At 38.5% G+C, this 24,027-nt stretch overlaps 1 protein-coding gene across 1 annotated transcript in view; it reads right to left on the reverse strand.

The window, feature by feature from the left end:
- Positions 1–1,022: 1,022 nt before the first annotated feature.
- Positions 1,023–24,027, reverse strand: part of lactbl1b (lactamase, beta-like 1b) — a 100,134-nt gene continuing 77,129 nt past the window's right edge. Inside the window, 3 exon segments of the mRNA XM_028808392.2 lie at positions 1,023–2,001; positions 6,474–6,579; positions 18,010–18,257. Coding sequence (XP_028664225.2) covers positions 1,023–2,001; positions 6,474–6,579; positions 18,010–18,257 — 1,333 coding nt within the window.

The following is a 24,027-nucleotide window of genomic DNA, read 5'->3' on the forward strand; positions in this document are numbered from 1 at the left end:
TAAAAGGACGGGGGAAGGCAGCAACTTGCCAACACTGCTTCCCTCAAGACGATAGATGGCAGCTTCCCTGGACTGCAGTGGTGCCCCGGATGCCCACAGGACACTATGGGACTTGGAGTTCGGCAGCACAGCCCTCCGGGGTACCGTGGATGCCGCCAGGAGACGCTGTGAGAAGTTGGTGGGAAAATAAATTCTCCCCTAGCCCGGAAGTACTAATGGACTATGACAACGGAAACCCCGAAGTACTTCCGGGCTGATTGAAAACCTGACTTCTCCAGCTGACCCGGAAGTGCTAGTAAGTCACGTGGGAGGAAGAACAGAAGTACTTCCGGGTCAAGAACTATATATAGGACTGATGGGAACCCAGCAAGCAAGCCGGAGTTGGGAGGGAGTGTGACGGAACTGCTGGGAGGAGAGGAGGAGAATTATTGTATTTAGTATTGTGAAATTATTAGAATTATTACTTGTTTATGGTGGTGGAGGTGCTTTGGGGCACATTAAGGAAGAAAATTAAAATACTTCTGGGTGCTTTCAAACCTGTGTCTGCATCTGTCTGTTGGGTTTCACGGGGCAACAGAGCCCTCAAGCGTCCGTTTATTGACTATATATATTTTAAATAAGAATAGAATGTTATTCAATATTATCTGGATGAACTGTTAAACACCCACACACAAGTCACCCTTATCCGTTATAGCATATTCAAGGTCTTTCCCTATAGTACTGGGAATGAGGCAGGGCTCAACTCACCAGTCCATTGCAGGGCATATTCACTCACACCATCATACTCACTCATGCCAGAATGATTTTGCCCTGCCAATGAAACAAACACTCACATATTTAAATATGAGAGGAAACCAAAGTACCTAAAGAAAACGCATGTGGACATGGGGAGAAAATGCAAACTCTACACAGACAGCAATTAGTCTGGGATTCATCCCCAAGAGTCTGGACCTGTGAGAAAGCAGTAGCAACCAATGTACCACCATGCTGCCTCCTACAAATACTTACACAATTACATCAGTTCAGGTCTTAAAGGTTGGTCGGCGAGGAATCCTGACCACGTTGTATGTGTTGAGTCCTGGAGCATCAAAGCCAGGAGACAATCCCTTCTTATCAAAAGGATAAAAGTTGAACAGCTGCCCATCCTGAGCCTCCAGTGAGACAGAGGCCGTGCTGACACGTAACACACAGGGGTACTCTTTCTCAAATACCACTTGGAAGACCCTGTCTGCTAAGTAGTTGAGCCTAATAGTCCTGTACCTCTCAGGGATCAGGTCCTCAATATGTGGGCCAAACTGCTGCATGATGAGAACACCATCAGCACCCGATTTGATCTCATAGAAAGTTATGTTGCCATAAGTGTAGTATCCTGTATATGGGTTTGAATTGGGAGGAGGAGAAAGGATGCGATTTGCCTCACGAAAAGCAGCTTCCATGGCTGGGATAAGGTAGCTGTAAGCCTTCATTACCACATCCTCATTCTGAGGTCGCGATCCAGACATCAGAACAATGAAGCCAAGTTTAAGACGAGGGATAAGAGAGAAGGTGGCTGAGTAACCATCCAGGTCACCATCTTTGCGGATCACCTCATAGTTTAACTGGTCATTGATCTCCCAGGGGGTGCCAGTCCTATTGGCAAAATAATCTTTGGAGCAGCGGAAAACAGGAGTTAGCATGATTTTCACTGTATCGGGCTCAAGAAAGCGCCGGTGGTAAGACCCTAAAAAGATCATTGCCAGCTTGGCCAGGTCAGCTGCTGTGGAATACATCTGTCCAGAGGGTCGATACCAGCCTAAGTCATACAGTGGGGCAGGCTGTCCATTGCTGTAGAAACCAATAGCCATTTGGGCCCGAACAGCTGAAGTTATGTCAAATCCTGTATCTTCCATTCCTAAGCGATCCAGAATGTTTTCTGACACCCATCGCTGGTAGTTGGAGTTTGACACCTTCTCAGCCAAAACATGCGCTAACAGGGAAAATGCCAGATTGCTGTAATGGCATCTGAAATGCAGAAAGAGACAGTTGATGCTAAATGAGTGATTACATTTCTGTGTAACACATGCTATTTTTCTAGGTGTATAAATGCACAAACGTAATACAATTTCATTTTGCAAGTCCTGATTTTTGGCTGTAATTGAATAAGCGATTAGAACATTAGAAGAATCTACATCACAACAGGCCTTTCAGTTCAACAAAGCTTACCAGTCCTATCCACTTAATTCTTCTAAATAAACATCAAGTTGAGTTTTGAAAGTCCCTAAAGTCCTATTGTCTACCACGATACTCCGTCGCTAATTCCAAGTGTCTGTGGTTCTGTGTGTGAAGAAAAACCTCCTAATGTTTGTGCATAATTTATCCTTAACAAGTTTCCAACTGTTTCCCCGGGTTCTTGATGAACTCATTTTAAAATTACAGTCCTGATACACTGGACTAGCTCCCTTTATAATTTTAAACACTTCAATCAGATCTGCTCTGAATCTTCTTTTGCTTAAACTTCTCTTTTAATCTTTCCTCATCATTCATCCCCTGTAAATCAGCCTAGTTGTACTTCTGAGGACTTTTTCTAGTGCTGCTATGTCCATTTTATAGCCTGAACTGTGCCCAGTACTCCAGATGAGGCCTTCACCAGTGCCTTATAAAGTTTCAGCATAACCTCCTTGGACTTGTACTCTACACATCAAGGTGCTATATGACCTCGCGTTTTGATAGCCTTTTTAATGGCTTCTGAACACTCTCTGGAGGGTGATAGGTTCGAGTTCACTATGACTCCTAAATCCTTCTCATAAGGTGTACTTTGATTTTCAGACCTCCCACTGTGTATTCAAACCTAACGTTTTGTAACCAGTGAACATGCTGTACATCTATTTCATTACTTTGCTATTGGAACATTATTTAATTTATATTTAACTATTGCTAAAATACCACTACTCTTTTTTCAGTGTTTAAATTTTCAAAGGTAGCAATATTTTTGAGCAAAAAATGAAAACACACCACAATTATGGTACACCCAGAGGGCTACTTATTGGAAAACTGTGAATCATGAGAAGTTAGATGTTATTATGTGGTATGGCCAGTTTAGGCCATTTTTATATATTTTGTTTTCTGGATGACATCATACTTATTTTGTTTAAGTTTTAGACATCTTAGTACTGTTACTTCATTTATTAGTTACTTTTTCATTTTTATGTGTCATTATTGGGTCATCATTTTGTTTGCTATTTTCCAGTGGGTGCCACCATTTTTTTGATTGCATGGGTGCTGTCAGATAGTTTATAGGAAAGACAGTCCATTAATAGCAATGTGATTGGTGAGCTGTTATATCATCACACTTCCACTGTAAAAAAATTTGAGGCACTCAGTAGTTTACCTTGTTATGAACTGGTTTTATGTTTGAATTTTCTGAGAGGTTCCCTGCAATCTGTTTGTGGTTTTCTATCTATGTGCATAGCTATTGATGGCTCCTTTTATTTATGGTTGTCAGGGTGTTGCTACTCAAGGATTGCTGGGACACAAACACACCCAGCACACACTAAGGCCAATTTAGAATTGCCAATCCACCTAACCTGCATGTCTTTGGACTGTGGGATGAAACCGGAGCGCCCGGAGGAAACCCACACAGACACGGGGAGAACATGCAAACTCCACGCAGGGAGGACCCGGGAAGCGAACCCAGGTCTCCTAACTGCGAGACAGCAGCGCTACCACTGCACCACCGTGCTGCCTCTATTATACCACAAAGTGTATTATATTCGATAAATACTGAAGAAGACCTTGAAAAATTAGAAGATTCACAAGAGACTGTGATTATGGGATCACAGTCAAATCTTACACAAGAGGACATTCCGTTATCCCCTGCTTCTACAGAATCACCTATAGAAATACAAGAATTTATCGATAGTATATTGATTGAGGATACAGTTATGAAGAATATTCAGTTACCCTGCACCTCCAAGGAATCACCTCTGCATGTTGAAGAAGTCATCACTGAGTTACCCTCAACTTCAACAGAATCGCCATCACAGTTTCGTACAGAGCCTATAAAAAGGACTATACAAGACATGGTCTGTATTGTTTGCTCAAAAGCAGCATCAGGTGCTCACATGTGTAAATCGTGTGATATGTTTGTTCACTTAATTTGTGGTGAAATAGATCCTAAAGAGGAAGGGTATGGTAAGAATGTATTGTGCAACATCTGTAAAAAGAATATGGATCAGAAAATGCAGCGTGATGAAGCCAAGAAAGGTTTAGAAAAGCAAGCAAAGAAAATGTTAGCAGTTTCTAATGCAAAGCACCCAAATGTCGATAAAAGTGTCACTGTGAGAATTAAAGTACCCGAAGTAGACAGAGCAAAAACTGATGCCCGCTCGATTTTAGCTGTGGTTCTTAGTAAAACAGAGGATGGCTTTTATAAACTTGGTACTAAAACGGGTATTTTAAAACAATTGTATGCAAAATCTGAATTCAGTGTTTGCAAAGAAAGATTTTTAACGAAAGAAGATGTCCCTGCTGTAGAAATATCTTTACGTCAAACAGCAATAAAACAATCCCTTGGTACCGGGCAGGGTTTCAGAAAATGTGACTGCAAATCTAAATGTACCACAAATAGGTGTGCTTGTCGCAAAAACCAGTTGCTATGTAATTCAAAGTGTCACCAATCTTTAGATTGCACTAATAAGTAAGCATAATTTTATCATATGTTTTGCAAATTCATTTCCTTAATTGTAATAATATTTTAAACCGTTTGATTCTTTGTATTATAGTTTTTTAATTGATTGATGATTGATTCTATCAACTAATTTGTTGATTGTTTGATTGTATTGACTTGATTCTTTACATATCGAAAAATAAATAAATAACATTATGTTAATTTAAGCATACAGAAACGTTGCTGTTGTTCCAGCAAAGATCTTATTTTCACTCTAACAAGTGCCTAGTAGGTAATGTGCAGATTACCTAGGTAATTTGAGAAATGAAACAATTTTCAGCACTTTAACGGATCACCCTAGTTAATCTGCACATTACCTAGATAATCTGTAGAATAACTGATTTCTGCACTTTAGCGGTAACATATACAGCATAAATAACGAGTTATCTCTGCTTCTTGCCAAGTGTGCAGGTCGATCTTCAACTTCCACATCAGTATAAGAGAAGGAGGCATGTGCCCTATGCATGCATAATTAGTCACACACAGATAAAAAAACAAATTTTGAAGGCACCTGATGATCCCCCCCTATGGACTCTATGAAATAATAATAACAAAAGATTTATTACTATTTACAAGACCTTTCTATATTTTTGATAGAAGAAAAAATGCAACGCATCAACACAGACAGTTTGAGAGCTTTAAGTGCGACTTCAAAAAAACAGAATGAGCCAGCGGCTTTAATCATGACATGCCATTTTGAATTTTCTACTTTTAAAAGACCTACATTTTTTATGACTTTTGACTATGATTTTGGCATTTCTGCTTTGTTTTGATGAAATATATGATTGTGCATCTTTGACTGAGTTCTTTCTTCTTTGATCTCATGGAGGCAGTGGTTGGCAAAGCTGCCACACAGCTCAGGTCACCTTTGTGGACACAATAACCGCAGACATTTCCCTACCCCTCAGGGACACTTTAAAGATGATTGCACCATTATAATCCAGTCAAATCTAGCTCAGTTAGTCCTTCCCAATTGAATTAATTGCATTTCGCAGAGTTTGACGATATTCACAAACTCTTCTGTGATTTGTGAAGGAGAAGTGAACACCGTGGAGTTCGCTCATAACTAATAATCAAGTTTCTATGAAAGGAGGTTGAAATTTTTGAAATATTAAAATCTGAAAGTGTTGAAAGGGCTGATATTATTTTAGAACGTATTGCAAATTTTGGCTTCTCTTTGCGCCAATAAAAGATTTTCTCACTTGCAAAGAGGGTAACATTTCTATCTCCTGAGATTGGACATGAGCGAAGTTTGAATGATATCCACTTTCATTACTTGGCTTTCCTTCTTCAATTTGGGTTTTCTTGTACCGTCTACAGCAGTGTTTCTTAAATTTTTTTTTTCTCGTAACTCAGTTTTGCCTTCTTTATGTCTTCAAGACCCATAATTGGAGAATCGCCACCACAGGTCCTAGCGAGACAATGCCATTTGTTTAAACTGCCTGCAATGGCTTGTCGTGAGACATTCCACAAACTGTAGGTAACTCTTTCCAATTGAGTATGACTCTGTGCTACCCAAATTCAGACAACACACAACCTATAGTTTTAGAACCTACAATGTAAAAAAATGCTGTTAAGTTACTGGCTTTGGAGTGGATGTGCACATGACTTTGTGTCATGAAGACTAAAGCCCAGTGGATGCTCTACTTCCAACAATGCCGATCAACAAAATGGGATTTAAAAATAAATGGTTAATGCTAAGATTATTTTAAATTCCTATAATGTACACATTATAACAATAATTTATTTAAGATCTGCATGCCTTTACCTGGTGCCAGGATCAGCGACTAAAACATCATCTTGCAGTAAGTTGATGGCAATTTGGGTCTTGCCTTTCCAAAGCAAATTGGTCGCTCTCAGTCGTCTGGGAAAACCTGTATAACAGAAGTTAAACAAACCCATAAGTAAAAGACAAATTACAACAATATAAACATCTAAGCAGATTATCATGGGCAGATATCTTCTATAATGTGTGGTCAAGAATGTAAATCATTGCTTGTAATAAAGCAAATGTAGAGTATTGACAGCCACTGAGTTTCCACAGGGATGAGAGTAAAATGTGAGCTAAGCCCTGAATAAATTGCATATTTTAAGGATTCTTTGTAGGTGCCTTTAAATAGAGCAGAGGTACTGTGTATCGATTGATTTCTTGATTAGCAGACAGATTGATAGATTACGTTCTACCTCAACTTCCAGATCAAATGTACGTATTCAGGCCAAGGATAACTTTCCACACAAGTAAGTGAGCATGACTCTTGAATACCACACTGCCCGAACTCCCTCCAACTAGTTTGACCAGGAATTATCACTTGTGGATAGTCAGCCTGATATAAATGTTTATGAGCTGGAAAAAATGGTGAAGAGGTGAAGAAGTGTCCTAAAACAAAGCAACACCAAAGAAATTTGACCTAAAGAAGCCATTTAGAAATGAAAAGGGATAACATTTGCCTTGCCATATCTCTGATAAATGTATTAAGATCTATGGTATATTGATGTTGTGGATATGTATCAGACAGACAGACAGACAGACAGATGGCTGAGGTGGACTGGCCCCATTTCAGCTGCCACAATATTGCCTCCAGGAAACACTTCCAGGTGTGTCAGGCAGAATTTTAACAGAACAGGGGAGCCTCCTAAGAACAGTGTTCTCTGGCAGCACCCAAATACCCTTATCAGGGCTGATCTCCAGAACTGCAACTCCCATGCTGTCCTATGGGTGTCCAAACTGGAGCCATGCCAGAAGAACACTGACACTTAGTGCACTGGGGAAACACCTTGAGTGGCAGCCTGCCTTTGTCCATCTATTATCACAGCCCACCAGCTGAGGCAGGGAACTGCACCCTTCCTGGTCAGAATGCCCATCCAGCCATATTGTCCTTCCAAGGTGGCCTTCATTCCCAGACAGTGAGAGGCATACCTCTTGTTCAGGATGCTCATCCAACTCAGTTGTCCATCATAATCCATCATGGTCTCCCAAGTAGTTAAGGGGATCCTTTCCAAACAAGCTTTTCATTCACAACAGACAGATAGATGGTATTAAATGTTACTTGAGTACATGTTATTCCTTTAAGGTTTGGTTGTGTTTTTCATTTACACAAGAATGTCATCAGTCTGAGTCTTTCTGCACAAATAACATTACCAGTTATAAAGAAGCCATTTTTGTTTAAGTTGCTAACATTCAATATTTTAGAATCAGGGTTATCCCTTTATTGTCAATAATTTAGTTTAGGGCACTTCCTCAAATGATCAATACTGATTTTAAAATCCAGCATAAAAAGCATTCATGTGCATGAAAATTTGAAACACTTCAGAAATGCAATGCTTTTAACAAAATGACATCCCAAAAGTTTGCAGCACATACATAACACACGTGTGCACATGCATACACATGGATGGAGGAATGTTCATGAGAATACACACACATATTGTAAAACCTCTCACAATCTTTACACCGATCAGCCACAATATTAAAACCAGTGACAGATGATGTGAATAGCATTGATTGTCTCGTTGCAATGGCACTTGTCAAAATAGTGGGATGTACAGTATTAGGCCATAAGTGAACAGTCAGTTCTTGAAAGTGATGTATTGGAAGCAGGAATAATGGGCAAGGGTAAAAATCTGAGTGACTTTGACAAGAGCCATATTGTGTTGGCTAGTAAATTGGGTTAAAGCATCTCCAAAAACGGCAGGTCTTGTGGGGTGTTCCTGGTAAGCAGTCTGTTGAAAAAATTAACTACAATGGGCACATAAGCATCAGAACTGGACCATGGATCAATGGAAGAAGGTGGCCATGTCTGATGAATCATATTTTCTTTTAGATCTTGTGGATGGCTGGGAGTGTGTCGATTATTTACCTGGGGAAGAGATGGCAGTAGGATGCACTATGTGAAGAAGACAAGCCGACAGAGGCAGTGGGATGATCTGGACAATGTTAAGGATGGACAACCATAGGTGCTCAGACCATTCTGGCATCATTGGCTATAAGGAAGGAACCAAATCTAGAGACATTGCTGGTCTATCACAGGGCTTACTCATCCCCACAAGGGGAGCTCATTCTCAGTAATCAGCACATCACTAGGAAGCCTCCAGAGAAAATCTCCCAGAAGCATAAGGACAGTGGTTATACCAGGGTTTGAACACAGGACTCCAGGTCTGTAAGGTAGTAGTGCTAACTACAAAGTCATGTTGTTTTTATTATTAGTAATGTTACCACTTTCACTACTATTACTATTTATGGAGTTCATTAATTCACATTGTCATTGACAGTTACCATAAGAATCCTTTTAGCATTCAGTTCTCTTTCTGTGAGTCAGCTCATTGAATGCAATCAAATCATTGCATGCAAATTTGAAAGATTTTACATTTTAATATTCCCAGGATTTACATCTCTCACGTCTTTGTCTAATCTTGAATAATGTAGCAAATTAAACCCTCTTGTGTTTATTTTTCAAACATAAGTAGTTCATTAATTTTACATTGTGCTGTAAAAACCATCCTGTAGCTAAGAAGTTGTTCATTATGCTGATAAGAAGGATATGGGAAAGAATGGAACTTATACTGAAATGTAAGAAGTGGGCAGTGTGCCCTTGTGGCAAAGATATGAACTGTCCATAAGAGGGCTGTTGATTTAATCCTTACCACTGACTCAACAGACAACACTGAGACTACAGTATATGTTTTACCAAAGTAGGGTTCTAGAGTGATCCTATTCTCATACTATTTCCAGAATTTGTTATGGGTTGGCCTACTCGTGCACCCTAAACTCAAACACAGTCACTCATACAGACACAGACCCTCTCCACTTAAGCACCGTCAAAGAGTGATACCTGAACAGCCTATCACTCATACGTACTTCACAAAGGGACTCACTAGCTTTGGTGAGAACAACATACAATCACCAACACACATGAAGGCTTATGCACTCTCTGTTTTAAAATGTTTTCGCTCAACCTGCTAAACACTGTGGGCAAGAAGGAAGCAATCCTCTCACACCAGGTGCAACATAACTATTTACACACACATAGAGGCACACAAACTGGCAAACACTCAATCCACTTGAGAACTGATTATGAGTGATACAAACACTGCCAGTCACTCGTCAATACTCCACATATGGACTCACTAGCATCAGCATGAACAATACACTGGTGTCCCAGAGACACATGGATTCCAATACACCCTATGGTAGATTGTCTCCTTCAGCCTGCTAACCCCATAAGTAAAAGCAAATGGCAACCTCCCTTACACTTGTTGCCCAATAACCACTTAATACACACACACACATAGTCATTAAAACAACATTCACAAGCGGGCTGTACAACATGGTTACCCCAAAATCCTGCCGACTACACCAAGTGTTTTGTCGTGGTAGGGTTCTAACGTGACTCTGTTCTCACCTTTATATTTTTATGATGTAGACCTGATCTAATCGTCCCCCAATCCCAGTATATTCCTCATACATTAAACTACCTTTCATATCTATGACCTTAGGCAACCAGATAGAGTACCAGAACAGGCAGAAGGAAAAGTTAGACATATATTTATGTATTACAGATAGCATGTTTTAATTCTTAAGAAATTATAACTGGTGCCATAAGCAAAAGCAAATAGATTGTGGCTTTTCAAACCATACAACCTGATAGTCCGAACTGTGTAGCTTCAGTTGGTGCATAAACTTGTACTTACTCTCAACTCTCCTGGATCAGTTCATCTCTGGTCAGGTCATCTAGTCTGCTCTCTTCTTAGCCAGTTCACTGTCTGACTTTATATAACTTTTTTCCATAGTGGCCTGTTGCTGTCACATTTTCTGGGCTTAAAAATCTAAAATTTGTTTTAACTTCTTCAATCTTTCTTCCTGGACAGAGTGGCTCAAAGAAGTGTCCCTGGCCTACTCTCTCAATTCTTCCCTTTATAAAATGTTTTCGTCCGATCTGGTAAATCCTAAATGTCTCAAAGCAAGGACTAGCTAATACAGCTTCCTTGCAATTAAAAATTAGACATTGACTTTCCTGCCTGTGTAAACATTTTGAAATATGGTATTGTTGGTAATAAATGATAATATATAAAATATTATTAACCTATATATAAAAATATTATTGACATATGAATGCCATTACACTACTATAATCTACCAAGGTTTCACTTGAAAACATCTGGAATAATTGGATTTATAAGTCTCTTTGGATCAATTCCTCACTTAACTGCATTCAAGGTATTCATAACAATTGTCCTGTTAATGCACAAGACACTTTTAAATCAAATTGAAGCATCTATTTGTTTAAAATTTTGGAAAATCTACACTGGCCTTTGTTTCACAGGTCTAATGAGGGAAACAGGACTGACTTGACTAAGGTCAGCGTCATTTCTGTTGGCTTTTTAAGTCAGTGTGGGATCTTAGGATGAAATTGAAACTGCCACATAATGAGGCCCGTCAGTTTCTCCTAATTGTGAACTGTCAGTGGGTCTTTAGATATGTTACAATTTCTTTTTTTCTATTTCTGTGAGGTCTGAATATATCACATCTGAAGTTGAGTGATTATTGGGTTTCCTGTTGAGTCAGTCTAGCCCGCGATTAATAAAGTTGTAGGAGGCAGAAACATCAGAGAGGGTGAAATGGTCGGGTTTATCTCATTAGTTGCACAAATAAAGCACAAACAACTGGGATCGTACAAGAAATTTCTAAACAGAGCTTTCCTATTCTCAATAAAATATTCCTCTTCATCATACAAGATGTAGCATATAGTAGAATATAAAGAACACATTGATATATACTTTGCATATAATGGATTCTCACAAGCCATTCTCAAACCTAAAGAAAGCTAAACATATATCAACAACAACTGATTTATTATTGGGAAGGTTAAAATGTAAAATACAGCAGAAAAGGGGAAACCATAACGTAGCGTAGCTCTGGTCAGGTCATCTAGTCTGCTCTCTTCTTAGCCAGCTCACTGTCTGATTTTATATAACTATTTTCCATAGTGGCGTAGCTAGGGTTTTCAGCGCCCGGGGACAACTGAAGATTTCGCGCCCCCTCCTGTTTGCCAAAATGCAATGGGGAACATCAATTCGGCGCCCCCTGGATACTGCGCCCGGGGACAGATGTCCCCTCTTGCCCTCTCCTAGCTACGCCACTGGCTGTGTACCAATAATTCTCTTTCTGATCAGCTGCTGTAGATCTGCGATTCCCCACTCAGATACAGTGATATAAATACTCCGAGTGGTGCAGTGAGAGTAATATGGAAAAAGATGATCTGCTGTGGCAACCCCTAATGGGAACACCTGAAAGAAGAGGAAGAACGTGCAGTGAGAATAACAATGCTAAAGCAGCTATGGTATTTAGAATAGTTTGACCATTCTGTGGACCATTATATTGTTATAGGTTAATTACAATCAGATGCATTAAACTAATAAACAATATGCAGCTAATTTCAGTGTATTTATAAAGCCGCGTCAGGGATGTGGATCTAAAAAAGAAAGAGTAACCACACTGGAACAGTAGCAGTGCTTTGATGCTGGGTGCCGAGCGCAGACCTTGTGTATGCCAGTGTATGAGCTACTGTAGAAATGTGCGTGGCTTTATGCCAAGTTTAGGTTTCATACATCGCAATTTGAACGTGGAAATGTTCTTACGCAACATTTTTGTGCGTATGCACCGTTTATACATGAGACCCCAGGGTGCTCACACTGGGACTTCAACTTCCCAAGACTCTGACTCCAGCTGCCTTTTGTGGCCTTATGCGGCGAGCCAAACACCTTATGGTTGTTCCTGCACCTCTTAAGCACTCTGCAGGAGTGACCACTTCTTTCTTCCCCGAGTGTCAGCCGAACACTCTACTAAGGGGCTCTTCTCTCAGCTGCCTGTCGTTATTACATCGAGCCTGCTCACGCACCGGCTCCTTTGCATTCTGCCTTCTTCTCCCTTAACCTCCACTCTGCTCTTTTCTTTGTTCTCCCCTTAACCTCCATTATTTATTTATTTATTTATTTATTTTCTTTCTCCTCTGCACTTGCGCTTCTTCTATTTATAATGGGGACGTGGCACAGGTGTGGCGATTAGCAGCTCCCAGCATCAATCATGGACATGGGTGATCCCACACCTGTGTTCTTTAGTGTGAAAATGCCCAAGCCCGCATTGCGCCCAGGAACCGCTCTGGCCACACTATCACACCCCCACTTTAAGCTGCGAGTGTAGCGATTATTTATTTAAAAACTGGCCTTTTATTCTGAGCTGTGGACCTGCTATACCACACAGGTGTTCTGTTTTTTAATCCATTATTGACTAATGAGCATGTTACTGGATCTGATGCTGAAGAATTCACAGCCTTTCAGCATTCAGTGTCTGCTCTTCACATATTTATTATTCGGATACAATTAAGCGGGCAAACTACCTTGATAAAAGGCAAATTGATTGGAAAATAACAAAAAAGAGTTAAGTATTTAAATATGTTTACTTTATCAGTTTTTGGGTAGGCTGGTGGAGATTCTGACACCTACTGTTGCTTTCCATAATAGAATGATTTAGTACCATGCATGATCAGTCGATTTAATGTTTTTGCTTATTTTATTAGCTTCTGTTGTAATTTTATAGAATTCTTGGCTTATACTTTAGAACAGTGTTTCCTAAACTCGGTCCTGGGGACCCCCTGTGGCTGCAGGTTTTTGTTCCAACCAGCTTCTGTTTTTAATTGAACTCCTGGGCTAGTTAAGTGAACTGATATTTCCCAAGTTCTGTGTTTAGGGAACAATATAGAAATTAGAAAACTATATTTGCTAAAAAAAAATATTAAAATGTACCAAGCAGTTACATAGGAATAATGTATTTTTTTCTTTTTAACAGTATTTTCATCTTGATTTTCATTTTACTTTTCTAGGTCTTCTAATTATGTAATTAATCAGTTATTTACTAATTAGTGGGTCTGACTCGAAAGTAGTTGCAGCCTTTGATTATTCAATGTTCTTTGCTTGGGTGTCTGCTCTGCTCGTTTTAAATTGTCATTATTAAGATACAACAAAGGGGGAAAATCTGCACAGAGAAAGGGCAAAGTATAATGAAATAAACAAAAGAGAGTTAAGCATTTAAATCTATAGCAAAAGCAGAAATATTTCTAAATGTCTTATAAATGTAAAAATCATGCTGCTGTGCTTTTCTGAATGTTGAATAAAAGAAAAAAAAAACAGCTAATTAAATGAGATCAGTGTTATCAGGTGTTAGGAATCTGGTTGGAACAAAAACCTGCAGTCATAGTGGGTCCCCAGGACCGAGTTTGGGAAACACTGCTTTAGAGCATACTATACTCAAACAAATTAAACTGAAATGAACTAAAACATTTAATTTACATATATTTTTATTGATGACTTGCTTTAAAGTAAATAATCTATAAGCACTATCATCAATGAAGTGTGACAAGAAGAGTTCCCACAAACCTTCATTTGAAAGCAGAGAATTCCTATGTGGAGTGGGCTGCACGTAATGGAGCAGATAGTATTAGACCCTCTAAGGGTGGTCCTTCAGCTGTGCATTGGCGCTCAGAAATGCAAAGGATGACTGGGGTTGACATTTGTAGATGGGGCTTAAAGCTTACTCCATGCTAGAGGCCCAATAATTTTAGAGTTTTGAACAAATTGGAGCAGAAATAGAGAAAGTAGAGAATGATTAGTTTGGTCCTTGTGGCTCTCTCGTATTTTGGACAGTGTGTGTGCCACCCTTTGTCATGGCTAGGGGCCAGATTCTCTTTGGTTAGACCTAGTTGTACAGATAACATTTGCTCTTCTGGTTGTTTCCTTGTTACATACCAAATCCCCTCATTGACCATGATAAGAATTTATTCAGTTTCACTTGTTCACAAATTAAATGGAAAGGATCAGAAGATGAGATGTAGACAGAATAACAAGCCAAACGTCAGTCCCCAAAAGTCAATTCTATTTTACACCAGAGCTCGAAGATAATCATAGTCAAAATTTCATAGAAAGAAGTTTCTTTAACGGTAAGTCTTAAATGAAAAACAAAAGCACACACAAAGAAGTTTTGTTTACATCCACAATCTTGGATAATCAGGATGTGCACACTGCAAGCCATTTAAACCATCAGGTAGATAACATCACACACCACATACTCCTGCTCATCTCTGGGAACCAAAGCCATTGCAACTATAAAAATTACAAACAATTCAGTGGGTTCACTCATGGTAAACAATCATGGCATTCTGGTAGAAGGTCAAAGTCTTTATATACACTTCAAAAAAGTCACAGTAATAAATTCCCAAAATAAGAAAACCCTTAAGGAAGGAAATAAGGTCTAGACCAGTGGTCTCAAACTCCAGCCCTGGAGGGCCACAGTGGCTGCAGGTTTTCATTCTAACCCTTTTCTTAATTGGTGACCAGTTGTTGCTGCTAATTAACTCTTTTTCCTTTCATTTTAATTGACTTTGTTTCCTTGAATTTCTTCATTGTTCCTCTGAATTGCTTCATTTCTTTCCTTAAGTGGCACCCAAACAGAAATGACATGAGTGAGCCAACAGAAGACCAACTAAGTCAGGGCCTTAAATTCCAACCAATTTCACTTCAACCAGTTGCTTAATTATGGGCCGAGTCTTGTTGTTAATTAAACCCGCTCTTTAATTCCATGGCTTGTTGTTGCTCTCATTGTGCAGTAAAATACATTTCTGAAATTGTTGATTTTCTCTTTTCTAAGAGCACTGGTCAAATGTTTTGTCAACCGGAGCAGATCAACATTTCTGAGACCTTCACCTTTCTTTATTTTCAGATATTATATGATAGACACATTTTGCTGGTCATGTTTTGGCTTATTTTGGATCTCATTATTGTTTGGCTGCTAGTTTAGTAAAAAGAAACAATTAAGGGGTCTGAGTTTTCAAGAGCAAGTCAATTAAAATTAATTCAAAAGAAGTTAATTAGCAGCAAAAATGGGACACTAATTAAGAAAAGGGTTAGAATGAAAACCTGCAGCCACTGTGGTCCTCCAGGACTGGAGTTGGAGACCACTGGTCTAGACAGATGGAGAAAAGCAGTATAAAAAATAAAATAACTCCAGATAATTGAGTTGGTAGTATTCAAGCACAAAAGTCTTAGAAAAGTATCTATAGCTATTGACTGCACGATTTTATTTTTGTCTAGAATTTGAGTGGTGTAATGCACGTGCATTGGAGGATCACCTTCTAGGTGCGTCAAGGATATGTACTCCCACTCTGGGACAGGAGGGGCACTGTCACTAACAGTATCATTAATTTTCTCATGCACAGAACTGAGGAGATGTCCATCCAATCAGAGTCCTCGGAAAGAGGGCTACCCCCAAAAGACGAGGCCTGCTTTGGAACAGAGCTCCACCAAGCCAGACTTGCTCTATTCAGCCATTTTGAACCTGGTAGATGCCAACTATTGCCTTTTCATTTTGTGTTGTTTTTGTGCCATCGTGTACCTGTTTTCTTTTGTGCCAAGGCCAACAAATTAAATGGGATGAGCAGTCTGTCACCTCATCCAGTTTTGGACTTTCTTGTGTCTTCACTCAACTACAGTGGGCAGCAATGGTTGAGCGTTATGCCTAGTCTTTGTATTTATTATAATTAGCATTTTTGCACAGTATAGTCAAATCACAAATACTTGAGTTATAAAGTGCAAAACAGTAACGCCGCACACAAAGCTACCTGTTATCATCTTAGAAAGCTAACAGGGTTTTACCTTTCCTAAGATGTGACCCCAAAGACCCCACCTCAATCTCATAACAGATTGGTTTTAATAATGCTTTGCCTTTGCTCACACACATAACAATGCAGGGCGTTCCTCACAGTCATAGTGGGTTTTGACCTTGGAAGCTTCAGAATTTATAGAATAACCATGTAGAATAGCCAGTCTGTATGACTTGTATGACTGGATCTCTATAGTATCCCTTTTAGCTTTTCACTATTTTTAATGAAGATTTTGTTTTGGTGACTTTTGCTGTGTACAAGGGTGGAACACCATGGTAGTCCTATCTCAGAATATAAAGTGACTTCAGAATGTAGTCAGACCCCTCCTCCTTTTTTTCACATTTTATTATGTTGTAGCCTTGAGCAAAAATCATTTACATTTATAAAGCAACATTCAATACCCAACAAGCTCCACACACCTGGATTTGGGGATTTTCTGCCATTGCTCTCTGCAGATCCTCTCAACCTCTTTCAGGTTGGATGGAGGCCACTGGCAGACAGCTATTTTCAGGTCTCTCCAGAGATTGTGTTAAATTCTGGGCTCTGGGTAGGCAACCAAAGGACATACCCAGAGTTGTGTCTAAGCCACTCCTGGTTGTCTTTACTTTGTGCTTAAGGTCATTATCCTGTTAGAAGCTAAACCTTCAGCTCAGTCAGAGGTCCAGAATTTTCCATGCCAGTGAAACACAAACACGCAGCATGATACTACTACCCCTGTGTTTCACGCTGGAATGATATTGAGCAGGTGATGAGAGGTGCCTGGTTTTCTGCAGATGTGATGCTTAGAACTGACGCCAAACAACTCAGTCTTGGTTTCATCACACCAGCGCCCAGATCTAAGGAGTAGTGCAGTAATGATTGTCCTTCTGGAAGTTTCTCCCACCCCAACACAGTTTCTCTGGATTTCATCCAGAGTGACCATCGGGTTCTTGGTTGACTCTCTTACCAAGACCCTTTTCTACTAATTGCTCAGTTTGGCTGGGCAGCCAACTCTGCAAAGTAAAGTGATTGGTCCAAATATTATCCATGAAGAGTTATGGAAGCCTTCAATGCTGCAATTCTCCAGATCTGTGCTTTGACACAATGCTGTCTCCAAGCTCTGCAGGCACATCCTTCGTGTTCAAGACTTGGTTTTGGTTTAATACTCATTGTTAACTGTGGGACCTTCTACAGACAGCTATGTGTGCCTTTCCTGCTCACTTCCAATCCACTGAATTGATTACAGGTGGACTCCAAACAAGTTGCAGAAACATCTCAATGATCAGGAGTATGAGATGAACTAAAAGTGCTATAGCAAAGAGTCAGTATGCTTATGTAATTGTGATAATTCAGTTTTTTATTTTTAGCTGATTTTCAAAAATCCTGTTTTTGCTCTACCAGTTTGGGGTATTGACTGTTGCTTCATAAGAGAAAAACAATTAAATTTTTTTAGCATAAGGATGCAATACAACAAAGTGTGTAAAAAGTGAAAGAGTCTCAGTACTGAAGTCACTGTATATATGTATGTATGAATACAGGGAAAGAGTGAGAGAGATGCCAGCTGTAAAGTCCTCTTTTCCTGAAAGTTTGTTCAGACAGGGGTTTCTGTCTCCATACCTGAGAGCTGACTTGCCATTCGACGTAATGTGACAGAAGAGGATCACACTGGCATTTCTGCACTGTCTAGGAAGATGAGGCCATCTGTAATGTATTTGTGCTCTGAGTCTTTGGCCTTCCCCAGAGGATTCTTGATAGTGAAGTTCTCCACATACTTCTCTAGAGGGTCGTCTAAAGATGTCACTTTGCCTTCTTCCCATAACCGATACAGCATCAGAGTTGGGAAGATCTTGGACAGACTTGCAATCCTAGAAAACACCATAATGAAAGAAATTCAAGAAGCATTTTCTGTGCCACCAAATTCCACTTACACCAAACGCTGTTCTAGGATATCTACATCAAGCTATATTGGCTGTAATATGATTTTGTATAACTGTTTTACTTTCTCATATACATAGTATAGAGAAAGTACAGGAATTGTGAAAAAAATCGATTTTGATGAATCTTGACGTTTTAGACCTTCCTGAGTTTGAAAATACCATTTCTGAAATGATGTCTGTCTGTCTGTAAACACGATAACTCAAAAATGTTTTGTCCTTGGTCAATGAGATTTTGTACACCTGCTTCATACCAAAAATAAGGAACCCTGTCAACTTTTGGGCCACTTCCGCCAACCGGCAGTGGTGCTTTAACTGAATACTTTTGTGAATTTTCTAGTAAACTATGGTTATACAGATAGATGATTCAAATTTTGTATAGATATTTCTAATGATAAAAAGCAAACAGATATGAAATGTGAGAAAAATTACTCAACCGGAAGTAGTATTTTATTTAAACAACCATCTGAATTTTTTGTATCATGGAAATATAAAAGTGTACACAATATTAAAAACTGTTTTTAATATAATGCATATTCTTTCAATAACTATTATTAATTTTATTTTAATTTATACATCATCAATTTAACAATAACATTGAACATGCCATGTAAACATAAAGATGTAATGGGAAGAATAAGCTGCTACGTCCCCATCGTGTTTCTGGTCATACATTTAATTTTATGATTATTAATATTTTTTTATTTCTGCCATCATTATCATAATTAAATGTTGCTAAATGCAGTTTTACCTCTAGCAAATTATTGCAACAAATATTATATAATACTAACACTTTTTCCATGTTTTTAGGTGACTATAACTCTTTGTATTTTGCATATAATGCGTATGTAATCATGAAAAAATTCCACTACTGTTTTTGACCTGTGCGAAAATATAATTTTAATATAAAGTTTGATTATAAATAAAGATAAATGATTGTGTATCGATATTATCAATTAGTTATGTTGAAAAACAAAGAGATATGATATTTGAGAAATATTCTTAAACCTGTTTAATTCATTTAATAGACATTAAGCCAAGAGTCCATCATGGCAGTTCTCTGACATAGATAAGAGAGGTTCTGATTTAATGTCACACATTGATTAGCAGTTTGTCTTTTGATTTCATATAAAGTTGGCATCTTTTGCTGCTCTCCCCTTACATGCACATTCCAGGTTATTCACAGACAGGGTGGTGCCAGTTTATCCAAAGCTTGTAAAGATGTATGGTCTGAAGACACATCAAAGTTGATTGCAAATGGTGTGTGCTGTTATACCCATATCTTATCCCATCACTGACCAATAAACGTGTGTCCCTTTGATGAGTGGCATCTCTAATGCAAAAAGCTGGGGTATCTGGTTCATTTTTCCAAGTGGACCACCTGGAGAGAATTTCTAACAATTGGAGTAATTGGCTCCAACATCACAGATACCCATTAAGTTGAAAGATTGCAGATGCTGGAAATAAATTGAGAGATTTTAAAAATGGGATATGGACATGAAGCTCTTTTCATATTCTTGGAGGTGGATGTTGGAGTCAGTGGATGAGCAAAGGATGGTTAATTTCAGCTTTCTAATTGTGAACATTTTAAAAGTGATTCTTTTATTTTATTTTTTTCAATTTTTTTTTTTTATTGGCTACTGAATTTCCCTTGTCTTCGGGAATCAAAATTGGCCAAAATGGTGTGAGAACCTGACAATGATCATGTGAGTCTAAGTGTTATGCTATGGAAGGTGTTTTTCTTCTATGGAACTATTGAATGTCTGCATTAGAAACAATCTACAAAAGGAAAACACTGAAAAAAGTTAGAGAGGTAATGTTTGGGTGTATAGCCTTCATTAGGTGCGTAATAAGCACTGTACATCTGAAATGCTGTGTCTCTGAACCACAGCAGGGCAAACTGTGGTTGTTTAAGCAGATTCTGGTGAATCAACAAGTAATCATTATTTTTAAACTATACGCCAAAACCAAAATAAGCACTTCAAAAGAAAAAAAAAAGAACAATCAGACAACTTTTCTGGGATGTTCTTCAATGATAATGTGTGAGGCTTGAAGACTAAGCACCTGCAAGTGTTCACACACTTCCTTTTATTCCACAGAAAATCAGACAGACGGAAGTGCGGGAAAGTAAAATCCAGCTGTTACCTAGCAACAAGGCATACTGGGCAGTCTGAACCTGGCAATCAGGAAGTTGCTTGGAATCTCTTATGTATGATTGGAAGTAGAGTGGAAAGTAGAGACATGCAACAGACTTTAGGAAAAAAGTAAACTCCAAAAGTAGCCAGACACCCCAATTTAGACAGATCCCCTACTTGCAACACTTTATAATAAAATGCTACAATTTTTTTTGAATATATTTCATGTGCAGTTCTTGGAAGGATTTTTTGTCTCCGAAATATTTCCTCTTGAACTGATATTTAGAGTAGTGCAAAACACTAAAGGGTCCAATTTCAAGTGTCTTCATTATGTAGACACACATACAAGATTAGGTTACAGGCTCTTATCACCAAACCAATTGAATGACCGAGATAGATAGATAGATAGATAGATAGATAGATAGATAGATAGATAGATAGATAGATAGATAGATAGATAGATAGATAGATAGATAGATATGAAAGACACTATATAATAGATAGATAGATAGCTAGATATGAAAGACACTATATGATAGATAGATAGATAGATAGATAGATAGATAGATAGATAGATAGATAGATAGATAGATAGATAGATAGATAGATAGATAGATAGATAGTGTGAAAAATATTTATGTAAGTACATAATAAGCTTAACATACATACTGTATTGTGGAAGCTAAATTGGACAAATATTAAATTGTTCACATTTCATGTAAGCATACATGAAAGTATTGATAAGTATTGATTGATACATATTTGAGATAAGGAAACCCTCATTTTATTACTTTGCAGTTCACAGCTTTTTTTCAAAAGAGAGTAATCAAATGTCTTGTTCAAAATTCTCGATCTGGTTCAGTTTTAATGCCCGCTGGATTTTCTCCAGATACTACAGTCTCATTCTTGCGCTGTGCCCCTTAAGTCGACTCTAGACTGGCACAGTGTGGTGAGTAGATGAGCGCCTACTTTGAACTGGGTGTCCTTGCAGTCAAAGCTGCCTAAATAGGCTCTGGCCCACTTTAAAAATGAAATAAGATTCTATCCAAATTTCATGGACTCACTCAGGAGAGAATAATAAAAACACCCCTCCATATAATTGCAATGCATTACATAGGAAAGTTAGACTCTGAAAAGCAGTGGAGGGAAAACAAACCATTGAGTCTTTCTGACTGAGGGAAAACCATCCATTTATAATAATGATGTATTCAATTAGAACTTGAGCCATTTGATTGAAAAAAAAATCAGTTGAGGAAAAAGGCAGCTGACACTAATGGTTAAGAAACAAATGTGCTAAATCACTTACTGCTAAAGCTTCAGAACATGTCAATCTTTATTTTATAAAGTGATTATATTAATCCACATCTCCAATGTAAAACTCTTTAGGGAATTTCAGTATTGCAAATTATGTCACATGTCAAATGAAGGCTTGCAGCTCAATAAATAATTCTGCAAAGACTGACGTTACTTAAGAGCAAAGCACTTTCTAAATGATTAAATAAATCAATGTGGGTCACCAGGTGGGTGAAGATAGCACGCTCACTGCCATAATAATTATTACCAATAGCAGGTAAGAGCACTGGTACAGCGCAACTGACCATGACAGCACTGGTGCCATGCTTATATTAGTGCCTAGCATGGCATGACCAGACTGTCACCAAGATCGAGCCAAACAGGCATGGAGTTTACATTTTTGCTAGTGCTCTATTATCTCTGATGATGCAAGCTTTCAAGTAATTGTAGCAGGGATATGTTTACAATAATTGAAAGGATTCTTTCTCTCTACTGATCAGAGCAGATGGAAATGAAGCTAATGAGATGCTGACTACTTCTGCGCTGAATAAAAGTGTCAACAAAGCACAGCTGAGCGGTTGTGTGTCATTTTTAAAGCCATTATGCCTGTATTTATGGCCCTTACACCTGTAAGGATTACTAAGGGTATTGATATTACTTTTGTTATGTGATGTGGCCTGTAAGAGACTCTCACAAGACCCTCACCAGGCCAAATATTCATAAAAAGAAAGGGATTTAATGCAATAAAAAATAAACAGGAGGGTATAGGGTTTAAGAGATACAGATACAAATATAGTGATGACAATTTAATTAATGTCACAGTTAGTGATGAGTGAAGCAGCCCAGTTTTGTTGTTGCAATTTTACAAAATTGCCTCTCAAGTTCATTTTACAAGTAATTTCACAATTGCAAAATACAAAAAATGTAATTGTCATGGAGGGTTTTAAAGTTTTTTTTTGGTTAGAAAGCAAAGAACATTGCTTTCCATGGCCAGTGGCAGACTTGAACTGCTATGGGGTCCCCTTCACTATCAGCAACAAGGTGTGCATAACCAGCGTTATCTTCTTCGATGGGGTTGTTCCACGGCAGATCACCACCCTAACCCTAACCTTAATTTTTTTTTTATATTTTCACAACTGTTTCATTTTTATTTTAACTATTATTTTGTATTGAATTACACTACATTTTAATATTATTATTTTTAAAACCCATTCTCATATAGTAGACACCCAAAATCTTATTAATCATGCGTGCGGGGCCCATCCAGGATTAGGGACACTGAAATTTAACCTTCATTAGTTTAATGGTAGATCCACTCTGCATATGGGTGTTATGTCAGTGTGCTGAGTGAACCAGGATATGACCGTCTATTAAACAGGTTAAGGACAAAGCCCCGTATTTGTGAAATCCCAAATAAAAAACAAAAGTCGTAGTCAAAAATTTCTATTGCTAAAGTCCAGAAGAACGTTAAATAAATGAAGATAACAGTAAAGTGCTTTAAAAAAGGGTTTGTTATCTAAAACTCAGATGAAAAAATTAAAACTTGACCAATATTTTAACCAGTTGTGTCACGATTAAAATGTCACGGCCTACACGGACAGACCCCTGATGACCTGAAGCGTTACCTCAACAATGGGAACCCAAAAGGACAGCAATTCCAATATTCCAAAATGGCAGCCAATATGCACCAAAATAATCAATATCAAAAAAATTTAAAGGACACTCCCAAAATAAACATCAGAATCACATTCCATTACCCCAAAAACATAAAAAGGAGTACTATATCGAATTGTAAAAAATACAGAGAATTATAAAGTAAAAATAGAAGCCAGTTCACAACAGTGACGTATTCCGGATCTTTGATCACCAGCCTTGAATTGCTGCTGCCACTGCCCTGATCTTTAATGACCCCTTCTGTCCAGCTCCATGGATTGTTATCCAGCACATTCTTCCCACTTCATGCCACTCATTTGTCATCACAGTTAACATCATCTACACTCACATTCCCCAGCTCTGTTGGCTGATCCAAGCCAGGATCCTTCAATAATGATAAATAAATTTACTAATAACCGTAGAAAAAAGCTAGAGCTCTTCGCTTTCGTTTTCTTTCTTGGGTTTTTGAACTCTTAGCAGTCCTTCCTGACTTCTGTCTCATGATTCACAGCTTTGGTTACCATATTGTTTGTCTCCCGTTTCTGATGCACACTTTGTTTATTGATTACGTCCTTTTCTTCAAGTCGTCCTCTGGAATCTTGTGCCCAGAATACATACTT

This window comes from Erpetoichthys calabaricus, chromosome 8 (assembly GCF_900747795.2).
Source record: "Erpetoichthys calabaricus chromosome 8, fErpCal1.3, whole genome shotgun sequence".
NCBI classification, from domain to species: Eukaryota; Metazoa; Chordata; class Cladistia; order Polypteriformes; family Polypteridae; genus Erpetoichthys; species Erpetoichthys calabaricus.